Source organism: Salminus brasiliensis, chromosome 21 (genome assembly GCF_030463535.1).
Source record: "Salminus brasiliensis chromosome 21, fSalBra1.hap2, whole genome shotgun sequence".
NCBI classification, from domain to species: Eukaryota; Metazoa; Chordata; class Actinopteri; order Characiformes; family Bryconidae; genus Salminus; species Salminus brasiliensis.
This window is the reverse complement of record NC_132898.1, coordinates 22,837,162-22,854,327: the sequence shown is the minus strand read 5'-3', so window position 1 is coordinate 22,854,327 and position 17,166 is coordinate 22,837,162. Positions and strand designations below refer to the sequence as shown.

General features: G+C 43.4%; 1 protein-coding gene across 1 annotated transcript in view; it reads right to left on the bottom strand.

Moving 5' to 3' along the window:
- Nucleotides 1-462: 462 nt before the first annotated feature.
- Nucleotides 463-17,166, bottom strand: part of LOC140543076 (von Willebrand factor A domain-containing protein 1-like) — a 17,850-nt gene continuing 1,146 nt past the window's right edge. The window contains exons 2-6 of the mRNA XM_072666089.1: nucleotides 9,592-10,137; nucleotides 7,999-8,268; nucleotides 7,350-7,625; nucleotides 3,251-3,535; nucleotides 463-1,514 (exon numbers count right to left, since the gene is read on the bottom strand). Of these exons, the coding sequence (XP_072522190.1) occupies nucleotides 1,495-1,514; nucleotides 3,251-3,535; nucleotides 7,350-7,625; nucleotides 7,999-8,268; nucleotides 9,592-10,137 (1,397 nt within the window). The 3' untranslated portion in view covers nucleotides 463-1,494. The remainder of the gene's footprint in view (nucleotides 1,515-3,250; nucleotides 3,536-7,349; nucleotides 7,626-7,998; nucleotides 8,269-9,591; nucleotides 10,138-17,166) is intronic.

Genomic DNA, 17,166 nt, shown 5'->3' with positions numbered 1-17,166 from the left:
AAAGGTGAGTGGTTCTCCCGCTGATAAAACAGAACATTTCATTTATACTTTTATAAAGGTTCAGATACTGCAGACATTCAACTCTTTTATTTACCTTCTGAGGACGTCTGCTCTGCTGCCGTCTGGGCAATAATGTCCGTTAATGTCGCCTTGAGGACACGAGGTGGCGCTCTGAATATCATGGTAAACTCAAAGACTGGGAACTGGGATATAAATGGCTGATCCCCAATCCATTAAAATATGCCTGGATCTGCCCTGATGCAGATCCACTGGATAATTTGAATAACTGTGGTTATATATATATATATATGTATATATATATATACAGATATATACAGTGCTGCATCTGATTATTCTGGTAGACTTTGAATAAAATTGAATAATATGAATAAATTAAAGACTGCTTCTTAATTGACAACAGAACATTTTATTATATTAAATTATATTTCAAATGCACAAGCTGCGTGACTATTTCCATCCCTTTTTTCAGAAAGTTATAACAGTAATGTGAAAAACACAGTGAATTTAGCAACATTGCTAAATCTGCTTTGTCTGTAATGCTAGGAGTGACCACTGGGTGGCAGTGTGTGCAAGCTGACACTGTTGCTGGTCTCATCAGCAGCAGCCAGGGAAAGGTAACAGAAATCAATAATCAACACTGTAACAGTGTGTGTGTGTGTGTGTGTGTGTGTGTGTGTGAATACAAATAAATGACTGTGCATTAAGGCAGTGATTGATTTGACCCTGTCTGCCCCCTTGACCCCATCACGCCTCCGTGACTGAACTGAATCTGCTCTCATTAAGACACATTTGCTCACCTCCCTGCTTTGACCTTTGCTTTGTACACCTCTGACCTCTATTTTGATCCAGAGCGTCTCATTTTTTTTTAGCTAATCCACACTGACCAGACCATACATTATGCTATTATTAAAGGAGAACTCCAGTGTTCTTCATCCTGATCCCTATCTGCTGTATCTATAGGGTACAATCAATTCACTGAACCTCAAAAAGAACTCACTTCTAATAGAAGTCAATGGCCAGATGCTTATAGGGGTAATCCAGTATATTTCCCTCTGTTCCCATCTCTGTTTCTTTGCTGTATCTGTAGCATTCAGTTGATTAGCAAGGACTAACATCTTAACACACAGGATTAGAGTGTAATTAACTAAAATGAACTACCCCTTTAAGTCATCTGCCCACTGACTCCTATTATTAGTAAGTTTGATTCAGTGTGTTTTCTGCCTATTTTTAAGTTCAGTGAACTGTGCTAAAATGATGGTCTGTGATAATGGACCGTAGACTATAGATACTGCAGACAAAGATCAGGGTGCTAAACACTGGCACACTCTTTTAACCTGACAAAATACATGAAAAGTCTGTATGACGTTAAGTGGAGCACTGAAAGTGAAAGTCTTTGAGAAGAGTCTGAAGTGAGAAGGATCCGGATTTTCCAGCGACACTTTTCTCCTCCTCTTCCTCCTTCCGGCAGCATCTCTAACCCCACGGAGCAGCAGCTGTAGCAGGGGAGAGTGTTATATGAATTGAATGGCACTTCATTAAGCACAGCTCTCTGAGTGGTATAGTCAAGCTGTGTGTGTGTGTGTGTGAACAACAAGCCAGGCTGTTTTTAATGCCAGCAGAATAGTCTACAGCATAATCATATTTTGGAATTTGGAATTTTACAGAAGAAGGAAGGAAAATGTTCATTTTAATGGAACGTAGTGTAGAAAAAGGGCTTGTGGAGCAGTGTAAAGTGACCAAATTTGAGACTTTGTTAGCCTCCTTTCACCTTCCTTCTTAATTGTCAGGACCAAACAGGACCACCACAGAGCAGGTATCATTTGAGTGGTGAGTCATTCTCAGCACTGCAGTGACACTGACATGGTGGTGGCAACAGCATACTGGGGGCAGCGTCCTGTGACCACTGATGAAGAACCAGAAGATGGACAACACAAACTGGGTAGCAACAGATGAGCCTCAGTCTCTGATCTTACATCTACAAGCTGAACCAACTAGGTAGGAGTGTCTAATAGAGAATGAGAACCATAGAGAATGACCCACCACACAACTATCTGCTCTGTAGTGAACCTGTGGGGTCCGGACCATTGAAGAACAGGGTGACAGGAGGCTAACAAAGTATGCAGAGGAACAGGTGGACAGACATCTGTTACTTTAGACCTACACAGTGCCCCTATATGGTTAAATGGACAATGAGTGTAGAAACAAGAAGGTGGTATTTATGTTATGGCTGATCTAATACATTTTAATAGAGGGTATGTTGGATTCAGAGACCACACACACACACACACACACACACACACACACATTTATGCACCTCCATCTGGTGCCATAAGCGATCTATCATTAAATATCTTCAAAGCCGTTTAAATGCTCATTCAGACTCGTCAGCATTTCTGCTCTGGAGGCAAGAACATAAAACCATCCACAAACTATTTCTCACAGATTTTCCTCAACGGATTTACTCTGCAATATTGAGCACGCCTGGTTCTTGCCATAAGCAGTAAATGCAGTCACTCAGGACCACCAGGCCACCAGGGGGCACAACAAATATGTATAAATAAGTCTGATATTCTGGAGTGTTTCACTCCACCATCCGCAGTCTTTTCATTCTCATTTTCTTGGTGCCATTTTTTTTGGTTGACCAGCATGACCAACCTGACCACATTGGACCACCAATTTGACTAACCTGACCAAACTGGTCAGCCAGCATTAGCAAGGTTTTTATGGTCACCATTATGACCAGCATGATAATTAGCATGACCAGCATGACCACACTAGTCCACCAGTATGACCGGCTTGACCAACCAGGGGCTGCTGGTTTAACTCCAGAACAGCCACAAACATACTCTTGGGAGAATAACATAAACAAATAGCCATATCATTAAAACCACTGTCAGGTGAAGTGAATAACAAAAATAGGCAAGCATAAGGATCTGAGCCACTTTGACCTGTGATGGTCAGAACATCTCCAAACCATCAGGCATGTCTTGTAGGGTGTTCAGTACCTACCAAAAGTGCTCCAAAGAAGAACAGTCAGTGAACCAGTGACAAGGTCGTGGGCACCCAAGGCTCAGTAATGCTCCAGATCCAGATACCACAGAACACCTTTGTTTTTGGTATTTGTGCCTCAAAGAGTCAGAGTTGTTTTGGTGGCACAAAAGGGACCTGCACACTGTTAGGCAAGTGGTTTTAATGTTATGGGTAATTGATTTATAGAAACTCTACATACCTGTGTGCGAAAGTGCAGTGCAGCACAGCCCCTCCCCACGCGCCGTCCTGTATACCGGCAACACACACACTCGGGTGTTGGGGCTGAGGTGTGTAAGAACGGTGGAGAGAGACTGAGCGGGCAGGTAGCGTGAGGAAGATGATGGTGACGATGGAAACTGTTCACCCGTCTCCCATCTCACCCAGTACCCCCTCAGTCCGGCCGCTTCAGTGTGACCCCTCCAGTCCACCTTTACTGAGTCGGACCCCACAGGGGTCAACTGGAGGTCAACCAGGCCGGGCAAAACTAAAAACAAAGCAATAAAACTTTACTTACTGATGAAACACTGATAATAAAGGCTTTAATCAATCTAAATTAGGATAATCAATGAATAAGTGAGAAGTGGGTAGTTATGATGCTGGTTTATGCTGGTATGATGCTGTTTGACCACTGTGTGGTTTGTTGACTTGTTGACTAAATTAACGTTTATTTTAATTCTATCGATATGCCACAGAATTCACCAATGTTTTATTCAATATATATTTATATATTAATGCAGTTTAATGTAGTTAAATGCTCTAAAAAGTGCAAGCTGTCGATGTAAAAGACAAAAAAGCATATCTAAAATGCTAAGAAAAGATCAGATCATGAATCTGGTGGTATTGTTTATTATTATTGCCATTTTTTGCATGTTTTAATAAAGATGACTCATCACTGAGGGCCCTATTTTAGCAATCTTTTGCCGAGCCAGCAACCGCGCACCGTGCAGCTTGATTTAGGGCGTGCCAGTGTGTCTTTGCTATTATCATGACGGGAAAAGTACACCTTGCGTGGCTCGAAATGCGCAAAAGCCATGTACTCTGGAAGTCTCTTAATGAATCACGAGTGTGTTTTGGGCGTAACGTGCAATAAACCAATCAGCGTGTCACTCTTTGGCGGAATGCTATTTTAGTGGTGTAAAGCAGGGGTGTACTCGAGTTGGGTACGGGCCTGCAAAGATAGAGATGAACGTTCTGATGAGATGACTGTTGACATCTGCCTAGGTTGTCTTCAGTCAGTGGCGCCCCATGCCCATATAAGGAACCGGGGATTCCAGAAGTCGGCCGCGCATGTACCACAGGGTTCTACGGTCTGCTCAAGGGGAAGTACGTTGATCTTGATCTATAATGTTTGGTCGGATTACTGTTGTTCACGTTTCCCTGTTTGCCCTGTCGCTTAGGTCCTATTTTGCTGTCACTGTTTCGTAGTTTATGTTCATGGGTTTTGCTTTTTAATGTACCCCTGTCACCGCCCCATAGCTCATGTTTACCCCGTTCGTGTATTCCCTGTTATACTATTCAGATCCTCCCAGTCCCAGGTGTCTTACTTTGCCCAGCCTGTGTTGTTCTGTTTGTTATTTTCACGTTATGACCCTCAGATTGCTGTACCTCTGATTAGGCTGTTCACATTTCTTTGATTCCTTGTGTTAATTATTATTAAAGTCTTGCATCGTCCAACCTTGCAAGTGTTTCTCTGTGTTCTCACTACCACGCCTGACCCAGCATGCCAGATATAAAATGTTTTAAATATATAAACAACGTGAAAAGATTGCCACACGCTTATCTCACAGCATAAAGCTGATATGCCACCTTAAAACAGTGGTGCAGTTACAGTCTAGCTGGAAAGTCTACACAGCCGTTTCTCCTCCTTTACGTGGTATTACATTACACTTACTCTTATTTTTTGTCTAAAAATCTAAATGTGCGTAAGTGTACACACCCTTTGATATGACACCCAAACGTGAGCTGAGATGCGTTTTGTTTTCACTGATACTGCTTGAGATGTTTCTACTACTTAATTTGACCTGTCCACCTGTGGTAAAGTCAACTAATTGGGCATAACTGGAGATTGCCAAAAGAGCAAACCTCAAGCCATGGGGTCAAAGGAGTTATTGGTAGACCTCAGAAACTGGACCGTGTCAAAAAAAAAATCAAGCCTTTATTATAGAGTGGCCAGACCGAAGCCACTCCTTAGTAAAAGTCACGTGACAGCCCACTTGGAGATTGCTAAAAGACACTTAGAGGACTCTCCAACCATGAGAAACATGATTCACTGGTTTGATGAAACCTAAATTGACCGTTTGGCCTGAATACCAAGCTTTACATCAGAAAGAAACCAGACACTGCTCATCACCTGGCTAATGCCATCCCTACAGTGAAGCTTGGCCGTTGCAGCGTCATGATGTGGGGATGTTTTTCCGCAGGGCCGAGGCAGCTGGTGCTGATAGAAGGAAAGATGAATGCAGCTAAGTGCACCGAGATCCTTGAAGAAAAAATGTTCCAGAGCGCTCTGGACATATAACTCGGATGAAGGTTTACCTTCCAACATGACAACGACCCAAAGCACACAGCCAAGAGGACAAAGGAGTGGCTTCAGAGAAAGTCTGTGAAGGTCCTTAAGTGGCCCAGCTAGAGCCCAGACCTGAATCCAATTGAACATCTGTGGAAGGAGCTGAAAATGGCTGTGTACCAACAATCCCCATTTAACCTGACAAAGCTTGCAAGAATATGCCAAGAGGAATAGGCAAAGATGTCCAAAAACAAGATGCCTTAAAGCTGTAATAATGACTGCCGAAGATGCATCAACCAAGTATTAGGCTAAGGTTGTGTACAGATATGTAACCCCCAAATAACCAGTGTTTACCAGTAAATTAAAACTGCATATTGCATTTTTTCACTCTGTGAACTCTACTCTATTGCTAGTTGTGTGTAGATATTTGAGAGCAAAAATGAGCTCAACCTATTGTGTGAGAAGTCTGTAGCGTAATCGAATGTAGAGAAGGTGAAGGTGAGGTATGCAGACTTTCCAGCTTGACTGTTCTGCCTCCTGTTCTGCACCATTTAAGGTGGAATGGAAAATTCCAGGAAGGGGATGTTTATACTTGTCAGCTTTGGTTCAGTGCATCCGTGCTTATTTGCATCAATCACCACGTTCTGAATTTAAAGGCAGAAATGACTACCTATTGAGGTTATGTGTGACGATATGGCTCAATTTCCAGAAGCACACAAGATAAAACAGGACATTTCCACACTGATTTAGCGACTAACGAGGGACAGACATCACAGGAGTGCATGTTAATACGTCAACTCGTCCATTTTAACACGACAAAAACTGACATGTTGATGCATAAAACTTTACGTAATTAAGGTTTGAATGACAGAAATGAATGTGATAACAGGTGGCAACTTTACTTTAACTTAAGGTGTTTGAAAAACTATAGGCGCTCATGCTAATGGTTGGGGTCAATATGCCCACCCCTTGTTACTGGAGGGACTACGTATAGTTATGTGGGTCCTAAGTTGTAATCATGTTACTGTGATCATCACATAACTGTGATGATGTATTTGGGACAGTCTAATTGTGCACAAATATGTGCAGACAGTTTTGGTGCAGGATATAATAAAATATGATAAAATTATAATGAAATAAACCCGAGTTTTATAGTCCCAGAACTGGAAGGGGTATCTTCAGTTTGGCTGTATTGGTGATTAACAAGCTGCAGAAATCGATCAGCTTAAGCTTGCAGTCTCTGTTGGTGGTTCATTTCACTGCACTGCACTCTTGAGCTACTGTGATCTCTCAGGAGGACTGGAACTGCGCATGTGTGTGTGAGGGGCATTAGACTTCCCTCATACGATGATTAGGTTACCCCCTCTGAATCCAAAGAAGTGGTGGCACCCAATTTTAAACGCCTTAAGACATCCAATCTTGCCCTGTAAACCCATTAATTAAAAAATATATATTTACGTGTTATCAGACCAATTTCTGTTGTGTTAAGACGGACGCAGTATTAGAGGTTATGGACCAAACTGCGGTGGGCAGAGCGCACCAGAGTCTGTAAGGAGTTTTGCAAAGCAGAGAAGGAGCATATTTGTGCTGCTGCATTTCTGTCCCATTCAAAAGTTCACATCTAGCCAAGTACAGTCCGAATGTCCGGACACGTTCTTGTCCTGCCCATGTTCTAAAGGATGCTTAAGGACGTGACTTGTGTGGACTTGTGTGGACCCTTTGACCAGTCTGACGTCATATGGGCCAAATTTAGACCAAAATAGAAAAACTACAGAAAAATAGTGTCCCTCACCCTCCTGAGTGCAGGCTCTGACGGACATGGCCCTCTCCTGGCCGGAGGTGTGAACTGCAGTGACAGTGATGAGGTACTCTGTGTGTGGCTGCAATTGGGTCAGCAGTGCGCTGCTCTCTTGCCCAGTCAAGGTCACTGCTTGCACATCCCCGCGGGGAATTGGCCCAAACTCCACCAGATAGCGCTCAACACGGTCCGGCTGCAGTGGAGCCCAGCTCACGCGCACACGGTCCACTCCAGACTCTGAGACGGTCACTGTAACCGGACTCAACACATCTACAGGGAGGGAAAGCCAGAATCACGGTTTACATTCTGTCTGAATTAAATTACAGATAAATCTAACCTGGCCTTAAGACTGCATTCCTCTCTCACCATCCATCTATCTGTATTTACTCTCCCTCTCTTTAATTCTACCTCTTTCTCTCTCTCACTTTTCCTTCCCGCAACCTCTTTCTCCTCTCTCCTCATTTTATTTTATTCACCACTTTTCTCTTTTTTCCCTCTTTCTCTCCTGTCTTTCTTTCTCTTCCATTTCTTACTCTCGCTCTCTCCCTTCTCTCCCCACTCTCTTTTCCTCTTCTCTCTCTCTCTTTTTATCCCATCTCTAACTTTCTTTCCCTCTCTTAATCTGTCTCACTCTTTCTCTCACCGGGCAGTGTCCTGAAGCTGGTGCTGAGTGTGTGTTTGCGCTCCTGCGGTATGTGTGGTGTGAGCCAGGCTGTGTACTGTGTGTCGGGCTGGAGGCCGGTGAGCTCAGCCCAGCTCTGCTGGGGCGGCAGGTTCATCCTCCACTCCTCCGTGCCGGAACCGAAGCGCAGCTCGTAGTAACCGAATCCACCAACTAGAACGGGCCGCCACTGTAGAGCAGCACTGTGGGTACCGACGTCCCGCACCTGCAAACGTTCTGCCCGGATCAGCTCTGAGAAACACGACAGGAGGAAAACACATTAAGGCAACACTATAGAAATAGCCACCCCTAAAGGACACTGGAACCATCACTGACAGTCACTGGCCAAACTGATTTATAAAAAGCAGAAGATGATGATCCTGCAACCTAAAAATGCCTAATTTAATTTAATACGCAACTGGGACACATACACTTACACATGGGCCATACAAATTGCTATGGTCCTACAACGTAGGCCTACTTAAATCCCTCTTGCCATGACATCCTAACCACCCATCTGTCCCCAGTGTCCTCAATAAGGTCATATATAGTGTGTATGGTTTACATAGTGTGTCATTGTTTAGTCGAGCAGTTAGCATCTATGCTCATTTCTAATAAGCTTCCAGTATGTTACAGTAGCTACATTAGCCTGAAAGCTTCAGTGTAAACACCAGACATCCAAACAGTCTGAGCTGACTGACTGACCTTGGGGGTAATTTGCAGAGCTATTCGTTTATTAGAATAAAATGACATGTGGCTGAAACAGCAAAGTTTTAACAATTGTTTACAGATCTGACAGCGCCATTGTAGCATTTTAGCGTAGCCTTCATCACTGCAGTGCTATGATCTTACTTCAGACTCTGTCTATCCCTGTGATCAAAGAAAACATCAACATTAGCCAGAGATGTTGTTTGTTTACTGAGGAAAACTGAGCTCATAATGCCAATATTGTGTTTTAATATTTATTGCGGATTCACCGCAGCCTTATTAAAAGGAAATCTACATGAATTTGATGGAATGAGGCTGTTGTGATGTCTGTGTTTGTGTGTTGGGCTGCAGTTTATTCAGGTTAGTGTACCATCTGCCGTACTATGAATAAATCCCAGCTCTGTTGTGCAGATAAGTGTGTGATTGACAGCGTAGAGAGTATTGTTCAGTAAGCCACCTAGAATCATGCCACAAACTGATTAAAGAGATCCAGCAAAACATCACTGTTTGAAAAAGCAGAGGTAGGTTCAAACTTCTGCAAACATGACCAATTTTGGGAGGATTTGATGATTTGATTGCATTTAGCAACAAGAGCGTGGGGAGAGAAGGGAGGTCAGGATGTTGGATGATCACTACCCCACCTCATCCCCAACTTATCCCCATCCCAAAAGTATTGGATGGAGCTTCATCACTGCACAGAACAGCTAACCTGTTATAGGTTGAATTGGCAGGGCTGAACTGTTGTTGGCTGAATGGGTGGGGCTAAACTGTTGTAGGCTGAATGGGTGGGGCTTAATCTCCTCTAGGCTGAATAAGTGGGGCTATACTGCTGTAGGCCAATTCTAATCTTCTCTCTCCTTCTCTCACCGATAATGGCTTCCCTCAGGTCTTCGGTGATGATTTTGATGGCATCAATGTCTACGAAGTACAGGTGTGTCTCGATGGGTGGAGTCACGGCTTCACGGAAAAACAGATAATTAGCATGACCGGTAGATACCGCCAGTACAGATACGCCCTCCCGTCGCAGTGTTGCCAATGGTTCGTCCACATTCCCTGGCTGCACTCCATCAGTCAGCCACAGCAGCACCCTGGGCGGGGCATCTTCCCCCTGTGGTCGCCGTAGGAGCCTCTGGGCCAATACCAGTGCAGCTTCAGTGTTAGTGTCTCCCCGAAGCTGCTGGGTCCTTAGCAGTGCGTCTCGCAGTGCATCCTGAGAGTTATAGGCGTCAAAGTTGAACTCCAGCCTCGGCTCCGTGCCCACCTGCAGCAGTCCAACCCTCACGTGGCCACGCCCCAAAATGAAGGGGCGGAGTAAAACAGTCAGGAATTGCAGCAGGTGGGAAAATTCGTAAGAGGAGATGCTTCCGGAGGAGTCCAGCAGGAGCAAGAGATCACCCTCACAACAGTCGAACACTAAGAGAGACAGAGAGAGAGAGAGAGAGAGAGAGAGAGAGAGAGGAATACATATACTGTTTTATGTGTTAATGATTTCTGCAATGCTCTGACATTTATCAGAGTTTATCAGAGTGACAAAGAATTAAATACAGAAAGAGAAAGGGAGTGAAAGAGAGCGAGTGGAAAAAAGAGTGAAAGAAGTTGAGTTAAAAAAGGAAAGCCTGAAAGAGAGTGAGGGTGAAAAGAAAAAGTGAGTGAAAGATGGTGCATAAATTAGAGTGAAAGGCAGAGTGAAACAGAAAGTGATAGAGAGAGAGTGAAAGAGAAATGAGAGACTAAAAGAACTAGTCAGTGAAAAGAGGGTAAAAGAGTGAAAAAGAGTCAATACGTGTGTGAAAGACAGCGAGAGTGAATGAGAGGAGGAAAAAACAGAAAGTATAAAGAGAAACAGAAAGGTAGAATTAAAAAGATGGTGACAAAGAGTGGCAAAGAGAGTAGAAGAGAGTAAAAATGAGAGTAAAGAGTGAAAGAGACGAGAGAGCAAGAGGGAGAGTGAATTAGTCAGTGAACAGAGAGTTAAGTGGCACTGAATTTAAAAAGAGAGTTCATAAGAGTGGGAAAGAATGAGAGGGAATCAGAGACAGTAAAAGAATCAAAGAGAGTGAAAAAACAGAAAAAGTGAGCATAAGAGTGCAAAAGAAAGACAAAGTGAGATATAGAGAGTAAGACAAAGTAGACGAGAGAAAAGAGTGAAAAATGAGAGTGAGAAAGAAGTGATGGAAAAGAGAGTAAGACAGAGTGAGAGTTAGAGAGTGAGAGTAAAAGAGAGAAAAGAGTGAGAAAAAAGAATAAAAGAGACGGAGTGAAAAAGAGTGAGAGAGACTGAAAGAGAAAGTGTGAAAGAGACAGTTAATAACATTAGATGTGTGTTCGGGGTTTCTGCCGCCTGTAATAAAATGAATATAAATATGAAATTAATTTTCGGTGTGGGCTGAAAACCCTGCTGACTCACCCGCCCCGAGCGACCGGATAAAACACACTCTCACACAGCGTATCACTCACTCAGCGTGCGGCACGTTTACTCTGATAATCACTCAGTGCAGGTGTGACCGCTCACTTACTGCTGCATTACTCACTCCATGCACTACATCTACAGCTACATCTGCAGCCTGCGGATATCGATCAACGAGAGAAAGAGAGAGAGAGAAATAGAGAAAGAGAGAAACACCTTGCAAAGCCCCTAACAACCACGTGGGATACCATAGCAACCACCAAGCAACCCCATCAACAACTTGGGATACTACAGGTACTGCTTAGCAACACCAGAGAGACCACTTATTCCTACAGTAACAAGTGAACTTCTAATTGTGGGGTCCTAGCTTAAAAGCAGAGTGTGCAATTTGGAGCTCAGTTCCTGTAGTGTCCCATGAGGTTTGCTTGGTGGTTGCTATGGTAATGTGCAATCACTAACAGATCTGGGGAAATGGCGGGTGTTTCTCTCTGTCTCTTTCTATTTGGGACCCAGTGGGTGGGCTGGAAGAGTGGAGAGGGTGAGGTTGGGGAAGTGGGCGGTGACACCTGGCTGCACCTATAGCAAAAAATATATGCTCCTCAATCCTGTAGTGGCTCAGCTGACCCTACTGTTTATCATACCAGTCAATCATCACCCCTCTACCCTTACACTGATCTACTGATGACACAAACCAACACGCCTGAACACACACTCACACACATACTGTTATCTATACTGTACATGAAGAAAGAGATGTGCCTGAGGCCATGCACACACACACACACACACCATACACATATATTCAAAATTACATCACTTCTTCCATCCCCCTTCACCTTTCTCTTCAATTTACTCTTTTTTTCTCTCATTCTATCCTCTCAGTCCAGTCCAGTTTGCCTTACTGACATGAGAAATGTACAGTATGTACATACATACACACACACACACACACACACACATAGATATAAAAGAAAGAAAAATAAATGTTCTATAATGTAACTATAAAACATGGTCTAATCAAAAACATATATACATAAAACATTTTACAAATAAGTATAATAAAGAAAATATTCTTAATTACATACATGTATATATAAATAACACACATGTATACATATAGATTTGCTAATTAATAAAAATTATACATATTTATAAAACAGTTCGTTCTAGCCACACAAGCTGATTGGCTGAGAAGCGTTCTAACCATGCTATTACCAGAGAACTTGTAGAGAAGAAGGAATGACCACTTGGGAATGTTTTCCAGGTGGGTCAAACACTAGAGGGCGGTCCTGAGCGAGTCCAAAATGAATGGGTTAAGATTGAGCATTTGAGTAAAATCATAGTTTTTTAACAGCATCAAATGTTTCAGCACTGCAGAGACATATTTTTTAAAGGTTTTCAACTCCTGTTATAATGACATCAGCAGCTGCCATGATCAGACAGGGGGGCATACACTGATTTAATGAATCTTAAATTATTTATTGAAATAATGTACATTTTGCCTAACATGTACAAGGTCACCGCATTAAACATTAACATAGCATTAGCTGACCATATGAGGCATAACTCAAACATCAGCTTGCCCACAAGTCAGCACTCAGCAGGAGGTATGCTAGCATCTCTACTGCTCAAAACTCCTTTATTTAAAAATGAAAATATGCGGTGAATATGCAGTGGAGGCTGATGGGCCCTCTCCTAGTAGAACGGTTACTTTCTCGCTGTCTCTCAAGGCTCTGAAGCTGCTCACGTCTTTTAGGAAATAAAATATGTGTTCTGATTGGTTCATATTTCAGGAAGTTTAGAAGAAAGATCACCTCTCTCTCAACCTCTCACCTCTCTCTCAACCAGTGATTTTTAACAGATCACTGGAACTCTGCTCTGTTCCAGCCTGCTTCAAAACCTCCACCATCATTCCAGTTCCCAAGAAATCCACCATCACCGGACTGAATGATTACAGGCCTGTCGCCCTGACCTCTGTAGTCATGAAGGTCTTTGAACGCCTGATCCTAGCCCACCTGAAGTCCATCACAGATCCCCTGCTGGACCCCCTGCAGTTTGCGTACCGAGCAAACAGGTCTGTCGATGATGTGGTCAACCTGACCCTGCACTTTATCCTGCAACATCTCGACAGCCATGGAAACTATGCTAGGGTTTTGTTTGTGGACTTTAGCTCGGCCTTTAACACTGTTGTGCCGCAGCTTCTTCAGGCCAAGCTCTCCCAGCTGTCAGTGCCAGACTCCATGTGTCGGTGGATCGTGGATTTTCTGACAGACAGGAGACAGCAGGTGCGGCTGGGGAAGCACAATTCAGACCTCCGGACACTCAGTACTGGAGTCCCTCAGGGTTGTGTTCTTTCACCCCTTCTCTTCAGCCTCTACACTAATGACTGTGTCTCCAAAGATCCAGCTGTAAAGATCCTGAAATTTGCAGATGACTCCACTCTGGTGGGCCTCATAGCCAACGGTGATGAGTCTGCTTACAGAAAGGAAATTGAGCAGCTGGTGTCCTGGTGCAGCAACAACCACCTGCTGCTAAACACAGAAAAGACTGCAGAGATGGTGGTGGACTTCCGACGCAATCCACCCACCCTTCCCCCCCTCCACATCAACAACACTGCAGTATCAATGGTGGAGTCACTCAAGTTCCTGGGCACCACCATTTCCAGAGACTTGAAATGGGAGAAAAACACCATCTCCATCATCAAGAAAGCTCAACAAAGAATGTACTTCTTGAGACAGCTCAAGAAATTCAACCTGCCACAGACCCTGATGATCCAGTTCTACACAGCGATCATCGAGTCCATTATCACAGCCTCCATAACTATCTGGTTTGGTTCCTCCACCTCACAAGAAAGAACCAAACTCCAGCGCATCATCAGGACAGCAGAGAGGATCATAGGATGTAACCTGCCATCACTTCAGCAGATCTACTCCAGCAGGACGAGGAAGCGGGCTGGCAAGATTACATCTGACCCCTCACATCCTGGACACCTCCTCTTCCAGACACTCCCCTCGGGTAGAAGACTGCGGTCCATCAAAACCAGCACAACACGTCATGCTAACAGCTTCTTCCCCAGAGCTGTAGCGCTCCTCAATCACAGTGGTCACCTCCCACTGTAAACCTCTAAACTTACAACTGAACTGTACCAAACCGGACTGAACAGTTATTTGCACTCTGCCTATTTTGCACTATGACTATTTGCACACCTGTACAGATGTCCTTTTCTTTTCTGTAAATATATTTTTCAGCTCTTTATTACCTTTATTACCTTTAGTACTTTCTACTTTTTTTTAATTTATCCCCTACCCTATTTATTGTTTAGTGTCATTTTCCTTTAGTTTAAGACCGTGTTCTGTGTTTCTTTGTTACTTGTCATGCGTGTTGCTCTCACCAAGACAAATTCCTTGTATGGGTAACATACTTGGTGAAATAAAGAGATTCTGATTCTGATTCTGATTCTGAACCTCACCTGTCCTGCAGTGACCACACACTCTCTCCTATTACGGCATCCAGGATTTTTTGAACCTGCCTTTCTCGACGGCCAGTCTGTGGTCACAGAGTCTGTGTTTGGTGAGGAGCTGTCAATGCTTAATAGCTTGGACAGTAAGGAGGTATGTGGCCTGGCTGTATTCATGCTGTAGCTTCAGAAAGCAGTTGTGTTTCTCTCTCTCTCTTTTTCACTCTGTCTTTACTGCTTCTACCTTTTTCCATCATTCTGTCCTTTTTCTGCCTGCAGAATGCTTTGCCACACACACACACACACACACAAACAAAGAACCCATTTCCACAACATTTCAGTCATTAAATTTTTATAGATTGGTTGGAAATGAGGAAGAGAGAGAGAGAGGGGGGGGGGGGGGATTAATAAACGCTCTTTATTCTCAGGGGCTCAGAAGAATGCAGTAATGTTCCCTCAGCATTCCATAGAAAAGGTGCACAAGTAAGTGTGTGTGTGTGTGTGTGTGTGTGTGTGTGTGTGTGTAAGAGAGAGAGTGTGTTTTATTTTCCCTTCTGACTCTGACCACATCTCTGGACACACACACACACACACACACACACACACACAGACTTTAAACCCAATCAGGTCAGATCAGTCCAGAATAACACTCCTCTGATCTGAAATAAGATTTCCCCCAGAGTTCTCTCCCTCTCTCTCTCTCTCTCTCTCTCTCTCTCTCTCTCTCTCTCTCACACACACACACACACACACACACACACTTTTGTTTGGTGTTAGATCGCACAGACCCCAGCTTTCTTCTTCTTCTTCTTCATCTTATTATTATTATTATTATTATTATGAGCATTATATAATCGGAATTATAATATAAAAATGTTATACTTTATTCTATACTAGAAAGGTATTCCCAGTGGTTGCTAAGGTGTTGCTAAGTGGTTGCTACTACAACAGCAGTACTGTCTCTATATGATATCTTAATAACAACTACTACAGAACTAACTAATTACTGATCAATATATTGATCAATATACTGATATAATATTGATTAGCACTGCATTATTTATACTATGCAAAGAGCTGTTTCAGTTAGTCTGTATATATATGTAGTCACTCTGGGATTATTAAACTATTCTATCTCTCTATCTATCTACACACACAGCGTGGCTAGTCCCTGTAGAGAGGTACTGCCAATACAATAGGACTCTATGGAGCTGATAAACATGATAAGCAGATAAACCTATTGGAACTATGCCTAATGCCAGGCACGGGCTAGAGGGATAAAAAGCCCAATGTGGTCACAGCTCAATGCAATGCTAAAACTAAAAAATCTAGTAGAAAGCCTTCCCTGGACAGTAGAGACAGTTACTCCAGCAAAAACAGGACATGGATTTAAAAAAAAAAAAAAAGAATGATTAGGTGTCCCAATACTTTTGTCCATATATTATCTATATTATCTATTTAGCTGTGTGGAGAAGTTTAATGTAAACTTTAACTACCTTTAACACCTGGATTCACTCATTAGCTCCTTATCATGCTCTTCATGCACTCAATCAGGTGTGTTAAAGCCCTGAAAGTGTGTTTTTTGAAAGCGTTCTTTTTAAAGTGGTGCTCAGTGCTGGCCTTTCAGTCTGTGAGTATAATGCGTTCAGACCGCTTCATAAAAAGCAATAAAAGAGCTTGCAGCCTTTATCTAATACACTGTGGGCACAGGTGCTGCTGTAACTCCTCAACAATGTAACTCACAGGCCTGAAAGTGGCCAAAAAAACATGCTCTGGTCATGCTCTGCTCTGCAGCACTGCCGGTAGTGCCCATCCTCAGCTCTGCTGCTGGGGGTCGTTTCTGCCTGTCTGTAATTACACAGGAATGACTTTGAAACTGCCTGAACAAGGCCTTCAGTGCCTAGGTACATTAACATCTACATTACTGCTAAGCCTTCGCATATTAGACCTGCTGTTCCTGCTCCGTGTTCCAGATCTTCACAGTAAACCTGAAAACACAGGCTGTGTGTCGCCGCCATGCTCCCATACTGAGCTCCAGGCCTGAGCAGCCTCTCCCTATGGGGAAAGCAGGCAGTAGAAGCTGTTAGCTGATAAAACACACTGCCACATCAGAATCACTGCTGTGCTGAGAATGGACAACCGACCCTGAACAGTGGTGGTTCTATGGTGGTCTCTCTCCACTGATGAGTGGGATGGAGGGGGGCTGATGAGCTACAGTATGCAACTGAACACCTAGAGAGCCAATGAATGAGAGCCAACGAATGAAGGAACAAGACAGGTGGACAAAATATTGTGAACGCTCATACTGTTTGACCTTCCCCAGCTGCCCTTTCATACGTGCTTGAATGTAGGTTTGTGATGTTGGGTGACCAAAATTGTCACAATGTCAGGATAATGTGTTATGCCAGTGTCAGTTTGACGCAGAGAAGTGACATCAGCAAACATCGTACTGGTGACTAAAACCCAATGTCTGGTTAACGTCAATCTTCACATCTTCAACGTGACATTCTACTCTATAATCTCTTTAGACATTGATGCACTACATGGTCCATGTTTATCTGCTCCAGAGAGTCCTATT